The following is a 22,203-nucleotide window of genomic DNA, read 5'->3' on the forward strand; positions in this document are numbered from 1 at the left end:
GCTAGTTAAAGAAATCATATGTTAATTGAATGTGTAATTATAACCTACTTTAATCAACCAAGGGGAGATTATATGATGAACTATAACCACCCGAAGTTGTTAGAATTGGTATTTGAGAAATCAAAGTCAATCCTAATCTTTCTACTTTACGAAACTACTTACCAACTTAAATTAACATTCTCGTGGTAGCGTGACATTAGGAAAGGTTCGACTTTAAAATGCGCACGCTAGTTGCTTTTATGTCAATGATGCTCACTTAAGGTTTAAGGAGTTATCTATCATCTATTATTACGGTAAGTTTACCACATGTTTACAAATTAATTATCAAGGATAAAATGGAGTGGATTCTTGATCTTAAATGGTAACCTTCATATAATTGAATTACTTGTTTAGAATTTCTCGTCTTGGTCACCTATATATTATATATAAGTATTTATATTTTAAAAAAAGTTCAAAAATTAACCCCGAAATGATTAAAACCTCCGATTAAAGTAAAACAACGATTTATTATTAGAAACATTTGTGTCTACGGATCAATACTTGGTTCTTACCAATACTATTCAACATATACGATAGATACACTTACCTATTTTGTGTGTGTTTAGTCTTTGTAGAAATTACTTTTATAAATTTAAAACACGATCTTGCGCAAAAACAAATATCCAATCTATCATAATTATACAAGCTACGTAGCACCGCAATCAACTACCCTATTGCAATATTAAAAAAATGATTTTTTTTTTTAAAAAAACAAGATTTAATGTGCGTGATTATTTACATGCATGATTTGATAAATTAGTTGTATAACTATTATATAAGTTATGTAGTTATTTATATAAGTTGCGTAACTATAGATATATGAATTTATGTGTGTGCGTAATTTTCATACAATTACGTGATTATTTAGATTTATATGTGTTTATGACGTGGACGAAGTTACCTCTTTTTCCAAAAACGCATGTTGTCTCCTCGTACGTTTTCCAAAAACACATGTTTTTGACACAAATGTAAGTATGTAACTTTCTATTTTCGTGTTCGCTTGATGTTTCACATTGTACAACTTATGCAATTGTTATTTTACTCTTGTTCACAAATGTAGCACACCACCATAGTTTGTAAGTTATCTAGAAAAGCTATACATTTACTAGTACTAGTGTACTACCGGGTGGTCCTGATTTAACAAAAGATTCAAAAGCTTGTTAGTTGCAACCTCGTTTATTTAAAAAGTACATCGTCAATATATTTAACTTTTTTTTCTTCTCAGGTTCAGATTGACGTCATGAGGGTCTTACTTCATCACAACTCTATAAATACATGCATATTAAACTGTAGATTATCATCGGAGAAGAACATACGAACCTTAAACAGAAGGTGGTTGTTCGCCCGCTTGCAAACTTTCATCCAAGTCTTTGGGGAGATATGTTTCTCGTCTATGATGAGGTACATATGATTGACATATATATGGAAGCATATAAACCTTTTGATAATCTTTTTGTAACCAACATCAAATAACTTTTCTTAAAAAAAAGAAAAAGAAAATATGAACTATGAAAATGGTGTTTGCAAGCGAGTATGCTTATGATCTAACTTGGAAGCTGCACCTAATCTAATTTCATATGACAACCTTTTAATTTAGCAAGAAGAGCAAGCTAATGTAAATCAAATGTTAGAAAGCCTGAATGAAGAAGTGAAGAAAGACATACAGGCAGCGTCGGATGATCCGACCAAACATACTTACTTGTTAAAACTAGTCAATGATATCCAACGCCTCGGCATCGCCTACTGTTTTGAACAAGAGATTGAGCAAGCACTCCACTGTATATATACTGTATACGGTGATTACTGGAACGGTGGTAGTGTTTCCCTTTGGTTTCGACTCCTTCGACAACATGGGTTTTATGTTTCATGTGGTGAGTGCATATATAACTTCAATTTACTAATCACAATGGATTAGAAATTAACATTTTTAGATGATGAAATCAGATATTTTCAATAAGTACAAGGATGGTGAGGGATCTTTTAAGGAATCCTTAACTAGTAATGTTCAAGAAATGCTTGAATTATACGAAGCAACATATATGAGCATCAGAGGCGAAGTTGTACTAGATGAAGCTCATGTTTTTGCAAAACAACTTCAAAAGATAATAAAGGATCCCGTTCGATGGAACTGTACTCTTTCTCTTTCAAAGCACATACAAGAAGCGCTAGAGCGACCTATATGGAAGAGGTTGCCAAGACTAGAAGCCTTGCGATACATACCTTTCTATGAACAACAAGATTCACATAATGAATCCTTACTAAGACTTGCAAAGTTGGAATTCAATAGGGTTCGATCCTCGCACAAAAAGGAGCTTAGCGAACTTTCCAAGTACGTTTCTTTGCGACTTTGCCCATTCATTAGTTAGTTATAATAACTATGCATTTGAAATGGTGTTTATTTTTTGTTGTCCTTGTGTTCTAAATTATTGTAGGTGGTGGAAAGCTTTTGATCCTCCAAAGAATCTGCATTATATAAGAGATAGATTGGTTGAATCCTATTTTTGGATTGTAGGTGTCTACTTTGACCTCAATATTCTCGTTCGAGAATGTTTTTAACAAAAGTGATAAAAATGGCAACAATTTTAGATGACACTTATGATTCTTACGGTACTTATGAAGAACTTGTGCTTTTCACCGAAGCAGTTCAAAGGTATGTAAACATATCATAGTAATTGATGACATATCATAGTCCTTCTCTTATAATCAAATTAATTGATGACATTATACTCTTTTGTACATTATATTTTAGGTGGTCAATTACCTGCATCGACACACTTCCAGATTACATGAAGTTGACATACAAAATACTCTTGGATTGTTATGATGAAATAGAGAAAATCCTGGCAACCGAAGGAAAAGCGTATCAAGTTAACTATGCCAAAGAGGCGGTCAGTTTATGTTCTTTTTATACTGATGTTGGCCACGATAGAACAAATGAACCGAGTGTACCATTTCTCAAATATTTTTTATTTCTAGGATATTTGTAGAATTGCAAGTGTTTCAAGGAAATTTTTGAAAGTGTATAATCCAAACAGTTCATGATTTTTTTCTTTGCAGATGAAAGAGTTGAATAGATATTACATGATTGAAGCAAAATGGATACATGATGGGTATGTACCAACATTGGAGGAGCATGAATCAGTTTCATTCATAAGTTGTGGCTACATAATGCTTACAACATCAAGTTTTATGAGCATGGGCGATACTGTCTCAGAAGAGTCATTCAAATGGGCTCTTAGCAATCCCGCTATTGTTAAAGCCGCATCTGTAATTAATAGAATTATGGATGATATTGTTGGTCATAAGGTATGCATACAACTTTTCTCTTTATTCTAAAGTAATTGTAAAATTCATGGGCAAAACTGTAGGAGGAGCAACAAAGGAAGCATGTCGTGTCGAGTGTGGAATGCTACATGAAGGAGCATGATGTGACACTAGAGCGTGTCTATGATTTGTTCAAGCAAAGAGTAGAAGATGCATGGAAAGATATGAATCAAGAATTGCTTACATGTAAAGATGTTCCGATGGCTCTTAAAATGTGTGTGGTCAACCTGACACGCGTAATGGAGACATTATATAAGTATGATGATACTTTAAAAAATGTTGGAGAAGAATTGAAAGATTATATTAAGTCTTGTTTCATAAATGTTATGAGTGTTTGAGTTCCTATGTTCATAGCCTATTATCTCTCATAAGGCCCTAGATAAGACCTCAACTTATTTGAGTCAAGTACTTTTAGTTATTGTTTGTATTTTGATTTGTGGTTTGTACTTGGTGTTTTCAATAAAATCATTGTCATCAATGAAAGTATTGCTTTAATAAGATATACTAATTTTTTAACCAAATGTTATAAAATTTCAGTATGTAAAATTATATTCGTATATATTGACTCAACGTTGTGTTCCGGAGTTCATTTTCCATTTTAAAAAGAGGTGCAAGGAATAGGAAGAATTGAAGAAACAAGAAAAGATTTGTGTTTCGAAATTTTTGAACACTCAAAGAGCGATAGTTCTTTGATGGACTCATACATTAGTTTCATTGGCATCTGTCATTCGGATGTTAGTTGAATTCATTTGATTTTCAACGTTTACTCTCGATTCCAAGAGAAATTCCCAAGCCCCTGGCCGTGCTCCTCGTGAGCTGTTTCAAAATTGCTTTTAGGTAATCAGTAAGGTATGGTTAAACGAGATAAAAAGAAAGATGAAGATGGATATCATTAGATGATATTTGATGGCTCCTAATATTTGGTGAATATAAATGTAAATTACGTTTTTGAAACAGAAATCTGATGGCTCCTTATATTTGGTAAAATATAAATGTAAATTATGTTTTTGAAATAGAGATAGTGACTTGTATTTGCATCCCTATTTATATAAAATAGTATTTGAATCAAACCAATTTACGTTGTGTAACTTTGATAAATTAACAAAATCGACACCCACACGTCTAGACTCTCCGACGCTAAGTGTTATAAATGCACAAAGACAAAGATCTTTTATTTAATTTCAAAATAAGACAAAATAATAGTGTGAATTTAATAACGGTCATCGTGCATGTTACAAGTCACATTAGTGCAAGTTATTAGTACAAGCTACAAGGTGCAACGGTTATCGATCTTTCTCATAGCTAGAGGTGCAAAAAAATCCAAACCCGAACCCGAACCGGATCCTAAATAAAACCCGGAACCGGTTTTTTTATACCCGGGTTTTTAATACCCGAACACGTGTACCCGACCCTACCTGTAGGGTACGGATAGGGTACGCATTTCAGTACTACAACCTGAACCCGAAACGGACCCGATTTGTACCCTGTAATACCCGAAAACCCGAAACTGTTTTTCAATATCTGAAACCGGGTATTTCAAATACCCGATCTATACCCTAAAAATATCGCTATTAAATGTACATTTTAAAAAATCCAATCTATACCCATGAAAATTGGGTTTTTTTCAATACCCAAAAATAGGGTATTCAAATACCCGATTTTAAAATACCCGGTTTTATACCCGGCCCGATACATATGGTATGGTTTTTAGAAACAATACTTGGACCCGAACCCTACCCGGGTATTTGGAAAACCCGATTTGTGCACCTCTAGTCATAGCATCTCAATAATCAAGCTTAGTCCAAAGAAACTAATTGCTCATCACATGAATATGCAATGGAGTTAATGACATGAAAGAATCAATGACAAAACATTAATAAGCGGGATGAAATGATAGGCCCTTGGGCAACCTAAGGAGTCACGCGATAACTTAGTTGACAACCCCACAACAAATGGTGTTAAGAGTGGGTTTAAGCTTCAAACAGGTGACAAATTATAAAAAAAAAAATTTTTGTCTTTGATTATATAAATAATAACATTATTTTTCCAGCAATCCTACATTCTTCAACAACAAAGCATAGCTAACCATTTTCAAACCTTTCATAAACCAGATGAACCACATTCTTGGAGCCCAAACCCTTACTCTTACTCGGACCGGTTCGCATACCTTTCCACATTCTTGTCAAGGTTCAACCCAACCATGGCTTCACCCAACCCACAGCTCACCTCCGCAAGTACCTTAGGGTCTGTGTAATGTGTGACCGCTTGAACAATAGCACGGGCCCTACGAGCCGGATCACCACTCTTGAACACACCTGAGCCCACAAACACACCATCACACCCCAGTTGCATCATCAAGGCTGCATCGGCTGGTGTAGCCACACCACCGGCTGCAAACTGAACAACTGGGAGCCGCCCAAGTTGTTTAGTCTGCATGACCAAGTCATATGGGGCGGCTATTTTCTTGGCGAATGTGAACACCTCGTCGTCGTCCATGTTTGCAAGGACACGGATGTCGCCGTTCACGGATCTAACGTGTCGAACGGCCTCGATTATGTTACCTATAATGTTGAATAAATAAGAATTCTTCTTCACATGAATATTATTATTCATAACATAAATGTGAATAATATGCTTTTTTTTCCATGTATAAATAATACAGATATAGTAAATTCTTTATTTGTTTCTCATTTTAGCATATTATAAAATGCAACTTGGTCATTTGTCATTATGTTATGGAAAATATGTTTTTTTCCATGTATAAATAATATATAGTAAATTCTTGATTTATTTCTCATTTTAGCATTTCAAAAAATGTAACTTGGTCATTTTGTCATTATATTCTAAGACTCCCCAAATACATGGAAAACTTTTAACATAAATAAAACCAAACAAAACAAAAACTGTAACGCTCTGCTAAAACAAATGGAAGGTAAAGTTTCAAAACTGAAAGTTATAATTTTCACATCGACATGGTACATCTTGTACCATTTTCCTCATAGAATATATTTTCAAAGTTTCAGATAGTTCAAAAATTAAGTGCATGAATACTTAAATCTCAATAAAATCATATCTCAAATGCAAAAAGAACATATGAAAGACATAGCTTTAAAATTAAAAATACATGTAAATTTTAACAGAAACAAAACCAGACACAAACAAAAGACCAACAATAACACTATTAAACTCAAAGCATACGAAAGACAAAGCTTTAAAATTAAAAATTTTAGCTTTTTAACTTCAATTCCTCTTCTATTCATGGTATATCTTGTACCATTTTCCTCACAAAAGTACACGTCTATGACAGTCTGGACAACAAAATTGACTATTTTTAGCATATTTTAGGGCTCAAAACAGTTTAAAAATTAAATGGATGAAACTATAATGAAAATCATATCTCAAATGCAAATAAGACAAATAAACAAAACAAATAAAAATTGTTTGGCTTTAAGTATTCCTTCATATAAGACAGATATACACAAAACAAGCAAGAATTGCTTGGCCTCAAGTATTCCTTCATATAAGACAAATATCCACAGCAAACAAATCTTGTTCTTGAAAAATAGTTCATAATACTTCAAACAAATTAGTTAATTCCAACTCGTTTCTCATCAATTTCTAAAAATTTGACATCAATTTTAGCATAAGCAACAAAAAAATAAAGCCAGATTTCAGCATATCATCAACAAATCAAACCTAAACAATACACAATTAAAAGCAGATTCCAACATATTAACAACAAATAAGACATATAAACACAAAACAAGTAAAAATTGTTAGCTTTATTTAAGTATTCCTTCATATAAGACAAATATACACAAAACAACAATTTTTTCTTGATAAATAATTCATGTTTGAGAATCTACAATCAATTAATTAATTCTGACTCGTTTCGCGTCAAGTTCGCATCAATTGCCACCAATTCTAAATCAATCTTAACCTAAACAACACAATAATATTAAATTAAAGGCAGAATTCAACATATCATCAACAAACAAGACATATCAAAACAAAACCATACCAGTCCCAGCCTCGCCTTTGGTCCGAATCATGGCAGCACCCTCCCGAATCCTCCTCAACGCCTCGCCCAAATTGCGGCACCCGCAAACAAACGGAATCCTAAAATTATGCTTATTAATATGATTAGCATCATCCGCCAAGGTCAAGACCTCACTCTCATCCACATAATCCACACCAATCGCCTCCAATATCTGCGCCTCAACAAAATGCCCAATCCTCGCCTTCGCCATCACCGGTATCGTAACCGCCTGCTTAATTTCCTTAATCAGCTGCGGATCACTCATCCTCGCCACGCCGCCTTGCACACGGATGTCCGCCGGCACACGCTCCAGCGCCATGACGGCGCACGCGCCGGCTTCTTCCGCGATACGCGCTTGCTCGGCGTTGACGACGTCCATGATTACGCCGCCACGGAGCATCTGAGCCAGCCCGACCTTGACGGAGTACGTGGACTTCTTGCTCTCCGTTATGGCGCCGTTGCCGTACACCGCCACTACTCCGGTTCCGTCCATTGGCTTTTGTTAAACCCTAACCCTAGGTGTGTGTGTGTGTGTGTGTGTGTTTTGGGAGTGATAAGAAGAATGGTGAATGAGGCGGTTATGGCTGTCTTCATATACTGGTTTTAAATAATGGTTTACGGCGGTTTAGGACCTTTAGTTTTTTAAAATTGACGTGATTAACCCATTATAATATACTTTGAACCAAACCCGAATGCTCTTAAACAAAACAATATGTAGACCTGAGTGTAAACGAATTGAACGTTCAATGACCTGTTTGACGGGAACTTCGTTTATTTAATAAACGAACAAACATGAGCATATGTCTCGTTCGTGAATACATGTTTGTTTACATATTATTGAATATTATTTGGATGAGTCATCTACTTGATAGTTTTATATTTGTTGGTTTGTGTTTATCTGTGTTTGTTTTTCTTTATTCATATATGCTCGTTTATCTTTATTCATTTGTGTTCATTTATGTTAGTGAGTTGCTCGTTTAAATTTTAAATGAACGAACATGAACACAAATAATTATCCGATTAAGCGTTCGTGCTTGTCTAAAGTTAAATGAACGGAAACAATTGTGTCCTTGTTCAATTCGTTTACAGGCCTAACAACATGCCTTGGATTGGCTTGGCTTGTTTACACTTTTAACCGATATGCCCAAATAGAGGTAAATAAATAAATTGTTTTGTGAGTTACTTAATATCAACCTGAAATAGTTTAGATCGAGACGAATGCAAGTTTTAGACCATGTTTGATCCTAAAGAAGAGGTCACTAATAAGCGTGCTTAAGTCTGAACTTTATGTATAATGGTTAATGGAATCATGAAACTAATATGCTTGTTACTTTTGCTAACACGCTATAGTATAAATGATAGAAATATATGTAATACAAGTTGTTTTTTATGTAAGAGAAATTGTGATAGAGAGAAGAGGAAGAAGGGGTGTTTGGGTAATTAAGAAAGAAGAAGGAGAAAGTTTGTAAATAAGGAATGAAAAGGGGGTGAAGAACGAGTGAAACGGGAATATGCTACGTGGGCCGTCAGACGTCCAGTCCACCAGACGAGGCTGCAAAAACTTTCATTATCCTAAATAAATAATACCTTATTTTTGCTAACCATGTCATGTCCACCACAATATTATATTCAATGGGTTTCTTTAATTGTTTTTCTTTTCCAAAGTAATTTAATACCAAAATAAACTAACTAATTGACTTATTACTTAACCACTAATTTAAGACTGACAACCAACTAAAGAGTTAGCTTGATATGATCTTGTGCATAATAATCAATCAATAATATCTAGTAAAAAAAACATATCAATGTCAAGGCTGTTAGCAGAGTTTGGGAAGGCTGGAACATGGACCAACCGTACATCTATCTATGGATGGCAATAAAACTTGAACCCGACGGAAAAACCTGAAACATTTGGGACGAGCAAGAGCGTATAATTCTCTCTGCCATGCTTAAATCTCATATAGCTCAAAACCCTCGAGGAACTTGGTTTGTAACCGAGTTTTTTCAAGACATGAAATCAATTGCCGACAAATTGGTTCTCGCCCAAAGCCCTTTCGAAGAAAAAGACTTAATTACACACATCATTGGACAATTAGGTGATGACTACAACCATATCTCACCGTGGTCCTCAAAGTACGAGAACCTGTCTCATTAATTCTAATTCTATCTCAAATGTTCATTTCATTATGATTATGTTATATCGATAAAAGTCATAATTTACCTTTAAGACCAAATTCATTTATCACAAACAAACCGTTAGAGCTTGTGTATTTGATGTGTGTGGACCAATTAAAAGTTCAATAGATGGATTCAATTATTATGTCGTATTTGTTGATTACTATTCAAAATATACATGGTGGTATCCTATGAAAGCAAGTCCGATGCTCAATCTTTACTCGTGCAATTTAAACGTCTAGTTGATAAGTTTTTCCAAACACCTTTATGTATTCACCGATAATAGTCGGTGTTATGTCAGACTTCTTCTCAATCATAAAGTGGTTGCTTTAAAAAAAATCCTTGGTATATAATAAGCATGAAGAGAACTATATGTGGGGTCTACTTATAGTTAAAGATAGTTGGGCTCATCTTCATCCACACAAGCTTGACACATGAGTGCCAATGGGTTTGCAACTTGCAAGACATGAAATCAAGCTTTTAGGAAATATCATATGTGTATTTAGATTTATTATATTAAAAAAAAAAACTTTTTACAATTTGTTTATTTGAAGACAAGAGGAAAATGTGAGCTATCCCGTTAACTTCATATTAAACTTGGGAGTGGATATTGAAAGTTTATGATTAATAGACCTAAAGATACTATCCATATAAGTTTTACAAGCAATATATAAATATATTTAAAGAGATATGGTCCCGAACTGGGCCGAACATGAAAACAGCCTAGGTATCAAAGGGAAAACGCCAAAGGAAGAACCCACCCGTACGCGCGCACCTGAACGAAGACGTCCAAGACGCCGCACATAGGGAGGTATAATCGGGATCATCGTTAGTACCAGAGCTATGTAGAGAAAAACACGAACAAAGTATTACCGATGTACTTTACTATTCTTAATAATCGTCGCCACTTGGTATATTTTGTGTCACAACGTTAAGCACCGTAAATAAATAGTAAAAAAAACTTATAGCTATTTTACGTATTAAAATAAAAATTAATATTAAATATTTTGAATCCAATAACTAAAGTATCCTAAGTTAATGAGTTGATGACAAAAATGAATGTTGGTGTTTCAGGTGACTCGTGTTCTGTTCATGCTCTTAACATTTCGTCCGTGTCTTTAAATGAAGGTTTTTTCTAGATAAAAACTCATATTTTAAATTTAAAAAAAAATATAAGTCAATAAGCAAAAAGTTTTCTATCATCTTGAAGTTGATCTAGATATTGAGGGAAATAGTCAGTGATATGGACATTGCTCTGTTTTCTCCATCTTCCTTGTTTCATGATGATGACGACACAACATCTACAGGTAATCTTCACTTAAAACACAAGTACAACTTCAATGGGTTTAGTTACATTTTCATGATAAATAAAACAAACAAACTGTTGTTGCTGCTTTGCTTGCAGATGAAGAAAAAACAACAATAACAGACAACTCTCAGACATATGTTGAGAGAACTCATCAATTTCCTCAAATGGTCAGTTTTCATTATTTATACCCATCCATCTTTGCTTCCGCATAAACCCTAGATAAATACTCAAAATGCAAATTCAAATGTTGGTCAAAACCGGTTTGCCCCAAACTGCTTCGGGTTATAAAGCAATTTAGGAGGAAAAATATTCGAGCCTATCAAATCGATTTAGTCCCGATTATAAACCGGTTTTGGGGTGTCATCGGGTCGGTTTGAAAACGTTTTTTTTTTAACATCTCTGCATACAACCCATATGACGTCTCTGGAATGCACATCACTAGTGTTTGTAACTTGGTACCATGTGGCCATTAGTCATCAAACTAATAATAACATGTCTGATACTCAAGTAAAAGTAGATACACGATTCAGAAGTCACGGCTAAATAAGTTATCTGTTTCTGACATGACTATACATGTAGAACGCACCGAACAAAATGATTGTTTTTCATGGTTTCTTTTCTTTATTCAATGGTTACTGATGTGTTGATTCTTGTTTCAGTATTGATAGTACTAATTAGAGTTATTCTTATTTTGTCATGATGGAAATAATCACATACATAGATAGTATAGAAACCGTATATTTTTGCCCTGCGCTTAATAACTTATTTAATTTGATTGCAGGAATTGGTGGTTCGAGAGTTTTCATTTCACCAGATGAATGCCAATCTACTATGGCCTGGAACATTTGCATTTGCTGAATGGTTAGTTCAAAACCAGTCGAAAATACAAGGACGCCACATCCTTGAGTTGGGCAGGCAAGTAACAAGTTCAGTTGGCCATGCCTCAATATTTATGCTTTAATCCTTGCTTTCTGTCACATGTTCCTGTTTGCCTTTTAATGATGCTATATAAGGGTGTGAGTTCATCCTAACACGAAATTTGCAGGTTTGAGTTCAGTCTAAATGGGTTTGGGTTAGTTTCGGTTGAACCCACGAACACGTTTTAGCTAAATGGGTCTTGTTTTTCGAACCTGGCGGGTTCACAGGTCCGGGTTTACTCGTTTTAAACCATTTATTTATTTGTTTGTTTTTAAATGTTTTGGGGTGAAAAATTTAAAAATAATGTGGCATATTATCATAATTACTTTAAAAAGATAAAAATATTTTTTTCCGGGTTAAATTGGTCCTGTACGTGTCAAACCGTGAATACGCATGTTGTGTTCGATTTCATGTGTGTGTCGGCTTGTAAACAAACCAAACGTTCATTAAATAGTTCGCCTGGAAGTTCGTTTATTGAGTAAGCAAACGAACACGAACATATGTCTAGTTCGTCCATTTATGTTTATGAACATGTGTTTATATTCACTTGTTTACCTTCATGTATGTTCGTTATTTTACAATTTAGTCAAGTTTTAGTAGCTTTTTATGCCAATTACATCATTATTCACATTTAGTTTTAATCGATTTTAGATCAATTATGTTTGTTCATCTATATTTAATTATGTTCGTAAACTGTTCATTTACGCCGTTAACAAACGAACATAATCATACACAAAACACTCATTTTTTTAACAAACAAACACGAACAAGAAAACCATGTTCATTTAATTGTTCGTGTCTGATAGTTTGTTTTGTTAAAGTTAAACAAACAAATACAAACATTCTCCTTTTGTGCTCGTTCACAGGCGCATGCCAATACGCATGACACATTTTTCATGTTTTTGTCACATTTGTGTTGCGTTTGACTCTCCAACCGGCAAACACGACCCGTTTAGCAACCCTAATGTTACTATATCTTGGTCTAGTATTGTTTAATCTAGTGTATTTGTCATAAAACTTGTATTTCTAAATTCTAAGATCATCTTTAAATTTATGACAGTGGGACAGGTGCATTAGCTATCTTTTTAAAGAAGTTGTATGAGGTAGACATTACAACTTCAGACTATGATGATCAGGATATTGAAGATAACATAGCTCATAATTGCAGGGTTAACGAAGTAACACCCGTACTTCCTCATATCAAACGTTAGTTATCTTGTCCACTTATACAGTTGTAAAATGTTTTAAACGGTCAAACGAGTTGAGTTGACTTGTTTTATTGTTTACCAGATTCATGGGGTGAAACTTTTCCAAATGCTCATCCAGAATGGGACCTTATTATTGCTAGTGACATTTTATTATGTAAATCCTCCTTTAATCTTATTTTCATTTTTTAATGATATCATAATAAATTTAATAAACAGTATACTGATTGGTTTTTAACCTTTTTTTGAACAGATGTGAAACAATATCCAAATTTAATAAAGACTTTGTGCTTCCTTTTAAACTCATACAAGCCACGGGAAACCGTTACAACACTTCAGATTCAAGGTAAAATGTCTATGTTGTAAATTATTATTTATTTTTAATTCGTCAAACTAGAGGTGGTAAAATGAGTGGACCAGGTAACGGGTCAAGTTGGGTGGGTTTGGTGGTGGTTGAAACGGGCCGGGTTGTGTTGGTTCGTTTATTATTCGGTTTGAAATCAATTAAGTCGAAAACTGAATTTTATTCGGTTCGAGTTGTAACGGGCAACGAAAAAACCAATTCAGTTTTTGGTTCGGTTATCGATTTTACAAAATGCTGAATTCGGTTAACTAAAACCGCTTAAACCGATTAAGAGATTTGGTTATTCAGTTAACCAATTTGTGGGTTGAACTATATAACCGAATAACCAACTTGGGGGTTGTAAGCTGTAACTGTAACCGAATTAACCAGTTTGGGGCTTCAATTCGGTTATTTGGTTAACACCCCTAGTTGGGTTCGAAAACTGAACTGGTAAACACCCTTCATTGGCTTTAAATATCTTTTGTCTAATTATTTTAAGTATGGGTTGCCTCTTTTATCATTGTGTTAGTTATGATTATAAAAACAGTCTTATTACAATGATAATTATAAGTTATAACCTTTGAAGAACATGATATAAAAACAGAAGTTGGTTGACTTTCAACGTGTATAACACGTTGAAAGGTTTCTCTATTTAACTATTGTATTTATCTGAATTGTTTTAGATAAGAATTAAAAACACAACCAAAATTGACCCGTTTTTGGTGAAGGGTAAGCATATTTTATTAATCTATATATATTTTTCTATTTTTAGATGGTCTTTTGGAATTGGCCCGGCCCGCTTTCTTGATGAGTTGGAGACGCAGAATTGGGAAAGAAGACGAGTCATTGTTCTTCACGGGGTGTGAAACCGCCGGTCTTCAAGTACAACATCTGGGTTCTCGGGTGTACTGTATCACACCCACCAAGCCTGCAATTAGTGATAATTTAGGAGTTTAGGTATGCTGTTCAAACAGTAAACCGATTCTAAGCATTTAAACCAGATCAAACTTGTCGAAAAATTTAAACCGAATCAAACTGAACTTTTACTTTGGCGCTAGTTGATTTGACCGGAAACAATTATGTAGCATTTTACTTGGCATGTATTAGATATTATAAAGGACAATTTCATATAAATGACCAGCAGTTTTAACTAGGGGCTTAAATTTTATTTTTGACGGGACATGAGAACATGACAAGAACCTGACACAAAATTTACGTGTTTGATTGTTCGAGTTAGTTTGGTCAGATCTCGACTGTAACAAGACCCTAAAAGACACCATTAACCGATAGGTAAAGAAGGAAACAAGCATTTGGATGTCTACGAAGAGTCATCAGCATAGGCCAACTATCATGTACAATATTAATTGTAACAAGTTAGACATATCGGACAATTGACGACCTCTTTCGTAAAAGAGTTACAAGACATTCAATAACAATTTACTAGTCATTTACTACACATTCTCTCTATGTTGCCTTCTTATAATAGTTAAAAGTTTATATATTATTCAACATCCTTGAGTATACTCTTTTCATGTTTGGTTGTCATGATCTTGCTATCACGAGTCGGAATCCTATTATCGAGAACTTTTGTTGCTACAAAGTTTTTGTTAGAGAAGTATACTAGGTTTATAATTCTAATTTATTTATGTCCACGATTATCGGGAGCAAAGCACACATGTTGCCTTGAACCGAACAACGTTGGTGGCATTGAGGTTATTACGGACTGGTCTTTTATTAAAGAAAGTCTTTCTTCTCTAACATAATCGTTGATTGCTTGTCTGATTCCCAAGAAATTGGATTTTGTTAGTTCGGGTGGAATGTTGGTTTCTGATGGTGAAGCGGTATATAGTAATGGTTGCACCAAGAGGTACTGAACTAACAAGAGGTGTTAAAAGTAGTAAAAGGTGTTGAACTAACGAGTAGTCATTTGTTTTCCATTGTGACTTGCGAGAGACAAGTCAGAGACTAGACGCGTCCCACGGATGGTGCCAATGTTGAAACGAATTTCAAGGAAGTTCGGATAAGCATGATGGATGTCAGCGAATGTTAGGCCTTTGGACCTGGACCTACTAAGAACAATGTCGTTAGACTCGCCACATGATATGAGATGTCTTGTGATCGATCACCTTACAGCGTAAGAATAAACATTCTGTGTGTTGATATTAATAAATGAGTGTGAGTGAATGAATAAACCGGGTTGTTGAGTGGGTATTTAAAGGGTGCTTGGCTAAGCTTTTGAAAATTGCTTGTTAACTTATTAATTGCTTGTTAACTTATTAACAAGCAATTTCCAAAAGCTTAGCCAAACACCCTCTTATACTTTGTAGTGGATAACTGCTTAATGTATACAATATTCATACCTTATTCATGTATGAGTCATACTTAACTTTTTTGATTTTTTTGTGGTGCATAAGCATGAGTTTGTTAACATCATATTGGAGGTCAGGTCGCCGTGTCATAACATATGCGCCCGTTCTTGGACGTGTGACTCTTCATATACATGTTTCTTTGTTATGTTTGGATGCAATATTCGTCTGGAGGTGACATCTTTTAAAAAAAAACGTCACATAAGCATGCCATCATGAGAGGTGGTGGTTTACCCTACGTCAAATGTCAACGGTTCACGTAAGCTTATCTCCAACTGATGCGCTAGCCACATCAATTAAAATGCCACATAATTAAATAAAAACCTAACATAGTGTTTAGTTAGTTTATAAGTGACATAAAGAAACGGAGGATAAGATTTTTTTATAAGCTCATCTCCAACTGGTGCGCTAGCCACATCATTAAAAATGCCACATAATTAAATCAAGTTTCACTAATTTTTTTATGAGTCAATAGAGAAATGGATGATAAGATTTGAGGGGTTGAAATTTACAATATTGTCGTCATTCAATGTCAACATAAAAAAATAAAAATATTACCTATGTAAAACAAAAAATTAAAAGACTAAAATAACATGTTAGAACCTTTACTAACACTTTTAAAATTTAATTAATATTATATAAAGTTGGTCCAAATTATTAAGAGATAAGTAGATAAACTATGCAAATGCTATTATTAATATTTTAAAATTTAAAATAATAAATGTATCCTTTATAAACACTAAACAGTAAACAGAGACGCCAAACAACTTCGCAACCTGAATAATAATTATAATAATAATAATAATCCGATGGCAACTTCTCCGGTGACGGAGCTATCGGAACCCTGGCTTGTGGAATCCGGCAAGCGGCTATCCGGCACCGGCCACCGGACGGCACACAACCTGTCCTCTTCCTCTCTCCGTACAAAGTCCGATAAGCCTCTTACCTCCAAACTTCCGGCATTAATTCTAACAAGTTTCGTTTCCACTCTTTACGAAGTCATTTTGGGGACCAAATTATCCGTCCTGTTTCTCGCCGTTCCGGCCGCCGTCGCCGCCCGATACCTCCGGCTGTCACAGGTATTATCAATTATCAGTCCGCCGCTCTACATTGGTGCATGAACCGGGTTAGGTTTTCAACCCCAACCGGTTGAACCGGGTTTAATTATGTCGCACAAGGTTATTAAAACATTAGTTTAATCATATTGCACAAGGTTATATAACGAATTTTTTTAATAATGATTCTTCATGTTCGTATTAGTTTATTCATTTTTGGTATCAACATGGTTGTAAAAAACTAAAAACACCACCGACTAATTGCTGAGTGACTCTATTTGGTCAAAAGTGGTCAAACCGGAAAATTTTATATATAAATTCCTTACAGCCCGACTAGCGTCTAGCGAGTTTTACAACACTGGGTATCAAACTAAGCTAATATATGCTTGTTTGCATTTGGATCAAAAGTATAGATAGGGTCCAAATGGGGTTGGCAAAGTTGAAAAATCCAAACCAAGTACAACTGGTTTCGGGTCGAGTTGGGTTTGGTTTCTAAATTGGTTTAGGGTTGCACCTCTGCATTGAACTACTGTGAATCTGATAAATTTGAGAATGAATTGTTTGTTTTTTTGATTTGGTTGTTTGAAAAGTAGCCGTGGATATTTTCGATGAGTTTGGTTGGATTGATTCCGCTTGCAGAGCGTGTGAGCTTTCTAACAGAGTAAGAAGTTTTATTTCAATAAATAAACATGTAAATAGATAGATTTTAAATAATTAGTTTTTTTTTTCCGATTATAAAATGCAGGCAAATTTCATTCTACACTGGTGCAACAGGTAAAATACCAAAAAAAATGATTATTTTTATTTTTGTTAACTAATTCATCAATGTTTTTTAAGTAATTGTGATGACATAGAATTTGTTTAATACATAAGTTTTTGTTTTAGTAAATTCATTTAAACTCAATTTTATTCTTTCTTTAAAGTCACAACTTTTCTTTCTTTGAAGTCACAACTTCCATAAGTTGTTTTATTGTTGTGAAATGTTAAAAAAATATATAAAAGTATTTAGAATTAAATGATCTTAAATGTAACATATATATGAATTGAAGTTAGGTGATTGCTTTTCTTTTTTAATTAAGGGGGTTTTTGGGATTGCTTCTTGAAATGGCTTATGGCTTTTTGGAGAGGCAAAATGTCCCCTCCAAAAGCACCTAAAAGCTCCAATCAAAATGTCCAAAATGCCCCTCCAAAAGCACCTAAAAGCTCATTGGAGCTTTTAGGTGCTTTTGGAGGGGCATTTTGGACATTTTGCCTCTCCAAAAAGCCATAAGCCATTTCAAGAAGCAATCCCAAACATGCTCTAACTTGAAGCGGGAGGTAGCGGTGAAGAAAAATAAATTCACAATTAATAAGCAATTTTCATGATTGTTCATTTTAAGTCAATTTGAAAAAAATAAATTATTAATTAATAAATTAAAATTCATATATGTTCCATTTGTGTCACTTAAGTTTAAGAAGTTAATATTTTTTTTTATATGCAATCTTTTTTTCCTTCTTCACAATATTGAAACAACTAATTAAAGCTAGTGACTTTAGATATACAAAATGATATGTGAGTAACTTTTGTAGAACTGAGAAACTTGATTACTATTGTGTGAAATTTTCCTTTTAAAATATTAATCACATTTTTTTTATTACTATTATAAATTATTAAGAAACAGCTCGTCAAGTATATAAATAAAGGGAAAATTAGTTTGAACTTTTGTTAACGTTTTATACTTTTATCAATAACTAGTTACAACGGACGTGGATAATAATGATAATAATAATAACGAATGTGATATGTTTTGCAGTGGGAGGGTTACTAAATGCAACATGTGGGAATGCAACTGAGCTTATAATTGCAATATTTGCATTGTTACAAAATAAAATAGATGTTGTTAAATACTCTCTTTTGGGGTCAATTCTATCAAACTTACTTTTGGTTCTTGGAACTTCTCTTCTTTGTGGTGGCCTTGCAAATATTTCAACAAATCAAAAATTTGACAGGGTAAAAAATCCCATCTCATATTATAAATTACCATGTATTAATTCATATTATTATTATTTTTTAACATTTATGTTGATGATTAAACAGAAACAGTCAGATGTGAATATATCTCTATTGTTAATGGCATTGTTGTGCAATATAATGCCTATGTTGTACAAATATGCTGCTGCATATGACCAAAATGTAGACGCTGACGTGGCAAATGTTGCAAAAGCTACATTATATTTGTCTAGAGCTTGTTCCATCATCATGCTGCTTGGTTACTTTGCTTATCTGGCATTTCAACTTTGGTCCCACAACAATATCTTCGAATCGCAAGAGGTAACGATAATCCTTATGCACGAACCACCTGTACGGTACAACTAACTGATACAATTACATATAGGAAGATGTAGAAGATGACCTGGATACAAGCAAAGATGAAAGCCCTGTAATAGGGCTTTGGGGTGGAATCATTTGTCTAACCGGAATGACAGCTGTCATTACATTGTTGTCTGAATATTTAGTAGACACTATTGAGGTAATAATAATAGGTTTGTTGTTTGTTATGCTTGTGGTTCCTATTTATTTTATTATTTGAATTTAATATATTATTAAACAGGTTGCTTCAACTTCATGGGGGGTGCCATTGAGCTTCATCAGTATCATCTTGCTACCAATTGTAGGAAATGCAGCTGAACATGCTGGAGCCATTATCTTTGCTTTTAAGAATAAGCTGGTATTAATTATTAAAATAATATATTAGCAATATTAACATAATGGATTAAAATATGAGTTTTATGAATGCAGGATATAACTTTGGGGGTGGCACTTGGGTCTGCAACTCAAATTGCTGTTTTTGTGGTGAGTTTTTGTTATTTTTACTTTTCACGGTTTTTTTATTTTTATATAGCCAATAAGTCCACACATTTTTTTTGTGACATGTGAATGAACACGAACGCACCATGTTCGTATTCGTTCTTTTAGCTCTAACCGAACAATGATCAAACATGGACATTTAAACAAACATGTATTCTTGCTTGTGTTCGTTCTAGAAAATGAACATGTTTGTGTTCGTTTATGTTCATTGGTTAAATGTATAAACGAATGGTTCACAAATGTAAACAAACAACATAAATGAGCTAAAACTAGTTAAAAGTAATGTGAAGAACAAAGTGTTGGGCCTAAAATGTTACCACTATGCTAAGTTGTAATTGCCAAAAAATTTTAAATGGATATACTGATGAACATAAATGAACAAACTTTTGTAAAGTAAATAGATGAACATTAATGAATTCAAATGAATGAACGAGACATGTGTTCACATTTGTTCGTTTAACCAAATAAACAAAAGTTTTTGTTCATTTCTGTTCGTTTATTAAATAAACAAACATAATTGAACTTCCTGCTGAACGGTTAACGAACTGTTTACTAAACATTCGGAATTATAGGCCCAACCACTGCACCAACCCTTGAAGGTTGACCTTTCATATGCACTTATGATATGTAACTTATTTTAGGAAATGTTATTTTAATCATAATATTAATTTGATTTAGGTCCCGCTTAGTGTAATATTTGCTTGGATAATTGATATCGACATGGATCTTGATTTTAATCTTCTTGAAACCGGATCGCTTTCTTTAGGAATTATAGTAACAGCTTTCACATTGCATGTAAGTCTTTCTTTCTGTAAATGTTCTATATACTTTTTATAGAATTTATTCAATCTGAATATATAGTAAATAAATATAATTTCAGGATGCAACTTCTCACTACCTTAAAGGTGTGATTCTTTTGTTATGTTACATTATTATTGGGGCAAGTTTTTTAATTACTGGTTTGCCATTTGGTAAGTTCTTACAACTCAACTTTTAATTCCTTATTCAATTTTTATATATTTAATGTTGAATATATATTAATTTGTTTCTGGATAGTTTTTGCTAGGCAACAAGAACTACAATACGGGTTTGGCACCTCAACCATCAAACCTATAGATTTTTAGAGTCGAAAGGCCAGGTAGTTTTATTTGTTGAATCGTCGTTAAAATAGTAATTTTGACCTGTTTACTTGTAAACTGGTTGATTTGGATTATGTTTTATTTTTAATTTTTAACGGGCCATATTGCCACTAGAATGAGAGTTTGAGGCCAACAAAAGTTTGTGTCTAATTTTAGATGTTACTTTTTTTTGCAGGGATTTAGTTTCTAGGGAGATAAATTTACATGCTTGAAGATTAACATGCATATCTTAACTGTTATTCTTTGAATGGATTTAAAGGAAACCTCATTTCAGTTGATATACAGGCTTGTACCTTGCAAGTTCTGAAGCTGCACTGGAAAGTGAAAAGTACCACTCTAACATGCATGCTTTATTGATTTAGTGACATGTGATTATTTATAAGACCATAAGTATTCTCAACTGATAGAACTTGTAATGATCATTATAACACTCCCCATCAGAATGCGATTAAATCGGTATACCGTATATTAAATAAACCGATGCTACAAGATCGATTATGCTGACTTATTAAAAATTTTACGAAGTAAACTCAATGGGACAAACTTAGTCAAAGAAAAAGCACGTTGTGTAAAAGGTTGCCTCTCAAATTAATTCCTTTCTTTCTGCGCAGTCCAATATTCTGTGTCAAATGCTTAGGTTTATCTGGACAGCGTCGATTTTTTCTTGCTTTTTGTATATGATATGTTCTGAAAAAAATTTGGTGGTGTACATTGTTATCTCACCATTGATGTTGTCTTGTCGCTTTTGATTTAGTCTTCTGTGTTTGAGTTATGCAAATTGCATTGCGTTCGTATGTATTGAGTCTAATCTAAGTTATGTTGATACTGATGTTGATGGTTGATGAGCTGAAGACAAAGAACTTGGTGCTAATAACAAGTTGTTGATCAATTGACAGTTGAAGATTGTGCAAATAAGAGTTACTGATCCATGGACATTATCCCATTATAGAAATGTTCCGTATTTGTATATATCTTAGTTAATCTTCGTAAGTTGCTTTGGAGATTGTTTAGAGAATCGTAGCTAGAATTAGTTTAGTATTGTGTTGTTCAATGTAGAAACGATCATTAGAGTTATTAATTGTGTTTTGTGAATCTTAAAATTTAAAAGTTTCGTTCTTATATTCTTGCTCTCGATTGATTAATCAACTTAAGAGAATTAACTTATGTTTGGTCAAATTTGTTTTCTCATTAAAGAGTGTAGATCTAATCTAGCCTCATTGGAGTAACATACCTTCGAAGATGAAATCCAAAGATTTATTTAGTTTATAACAGTTTTTATATATTTGTGTGTTATTATTATTATTATTAAAAAAGTGTGTACAAATATGAAATGAATTGTACTAATATAACAAATAAAAAAATGCAAACTTTTAATGCAACTTTTTGATTTTAAATTTTATATATTTTTATATAAGCGTACTTCGTACTCCATCACCATATGTG

The 22,203-nt window shown here is 33.7% G+C and overlaps 3 protein-coding genes and 1 pseudogene across 4 annotated transcripts; 3 read left to right on the forward strand and 1 right to left on the reverse strand.

The window, feature by feature from the left end:
* Positions 1 to 1,603: 1,603 nt before the first annotated feature.
* Positions 1,604 to 3,836, forward strand: LOC143576653 (sesquiterpene synthase TPS1-like; annotated as a pseudogene). Its single transcript, XR_013142981.1, has 6 exons — positions 1,604 to 1,910; positions 1,984 to 2,368; positions 2,472 to 2,689; positions 2,789 to 2,927; positions 3,097 to 3,345; positions 3,408 to 3,836. The product of XR_013142981.1 is annotated as a sesquiterpene synthase TPS1-like (transcript).
* A 1,530-nt stretch (positions 3,837 to 5,366) lies between these two features.
* LOC143576640 (pyridoxal 5'-phosphate synthase subunit PDX1.3-like) lies at positions 5,367 to 7,963 on the reverse strand. The gene is made up of 2 exons (XM_077060687.1): positions 7,385 to 7,963; positions 5,367 to 5,924 (listed from the first exon to the last, which is right to left on the reverse strand). The coding sequence occupies exons 1-2, from the start codon at positions 7,893 to 7,895 to the stop codon at positions 5,509 to 5,511; spliced, it is 927 nt and encodes a 308-aa protein (XP_076916802.1). The 5' UTR covers positions 7,896 to 7,963; the 3' UTR covers positions 5,367 to 5,508.
* Positions 7,964 to 10,796: 2,833 nt separating this feature from the next.
* LOC143576641 (uncharacterized) lies at positions 10,797 to 14,561 on the forward strand. Its single transcript, XM_077060688.1, has 7 exons — positions 10,797 to 10,884; positions 10,983 to 11,053; positions 11,668 to 11,801; positions 12,865 to 13,010; positions 13,095 to 13,166; positions 13,263 to 13,355; positions 14,125 to 14,561. Exons 1-7 carry the CDS (start codon positions 10,821 to 10,823, stop codon positions 14,307 to 14,309), a joined length of 765 nt encoding a protein of 254 aa, XP_076916803.1. The 5' UTR covers positions 10,797 to 10,820; the 3' UTR covers positions 14,310 to 14,561.
* A 1,770-nt stretch (positions 14,562 to 16,331) lies between these two features.
* Positions 16,332 to 21,829, forward strand: LOC143576642 (vacuolar cation/proton exchanger 3-like). Its single transcript, XM_077060689.1, has 12 exons — positions 16,332 to 16,797; positions 17,367 to 17,434; positions 17,519 to 17,547; positions 18,567 to 18,763; positions 18,851 to 19,084; positions 19,149 to 19,283; positions 19,365 to 19,481; positions 19,553 to 19,606; positions 20,300 to 20,416; positions 20,502 to 20,592; positions 20,688 to 20,759; positions 20,936 to 21,829. The coding sequence occupies exons 1-11, from the start codon at positions 16,528 to 16,530 to the stop codon at positions 20,735 to 20,737; spliced, it is 1,362 nt and encodes a 453-aa protein (XP_076916804.1). The 5' UTR covers positions 16,332 to 16,527; the 3' UTR covers positions 20,738 to 20,759; positions 20,936 to 21,829.
* The last annotated feature ends 374 nt before the right edge of the window (positions 21,830 to 22,203 follow it).

Source organism: Bidens hawaiensis, unplaced genomic scaffold (genome assembly GCF_021521415.1).
Source record: "Bidens hawaiensis isolate Kalapana, Puna unplaced genomic scaffold, B.hawaiensis_p1.1 tig00028250_1, whole genome shotgun sequence".
Classification (NCBI taxonomy): domain Eukaryota; kingdom Viridiplantae; phylum Streptophyta; class Magnoliopsida; order Asterales; family Asteraceae; genus Bidens; species Bidens hawaiensis.

Bases quoted from the DNA above. Each gene is read 5' to 3' on its own strand.
- LOC143576640 (XM_077060687.1), bottom strand. From the start codon at position 7,895: ATGGACGGAACCGGAGTAGTGGCGGTGTACGGCAACGGCGCCATAACG. The intron at 5,925-7,384 runs GTATGGTTTTGT...TCAACATTATAG, and splicing joins CAAAGGCGAGGCTGGGACTG to GTAACATAATCGAGGCCGTT.
- LOC143576641 (XM_077060688.1), top strand. From the start codon at position 10,821: ATGGACATTGCTCTGTTTTCTCCATCTTCCTTGTTTCATGATGATGAC. The intron at 11,802-12,864 runs GCAAGTAACAAG...AATTTATGACAG, and splicing joins CACATCCTTGAGTTGGGCAG to TGGGACAGGTGCATTAGCTA. The intron at 13,167-13,262 runs GTAAATCCTCCT...TTTTTTGAACAG, and splicing joins TGCTAGTGACATTTTATTAT to ATGTGAAACAATATCCAAAT.
- LOC143576642 (XM_077060689.1), top strand. From the start codon at position 16,528: ATGGCAACTTCTCCGGTGACGGAGCTATCGGAACCCTGGCTTGTGGAA. The intron at 19,482-19,552 runs GTATTAATTATT...TTATGAATGCAG, and splicing joins TTGCTTTTAAGAATAAGCTG to GATATAACTTTGGGGGTGGC. The intron at 20,417-20,501 runs GTAAGTCTTTCT...ATATAATTTCAG, and splicing joins TAACAGCTTTCACATTGCAT to GATGCAACTTCTCACTACCT.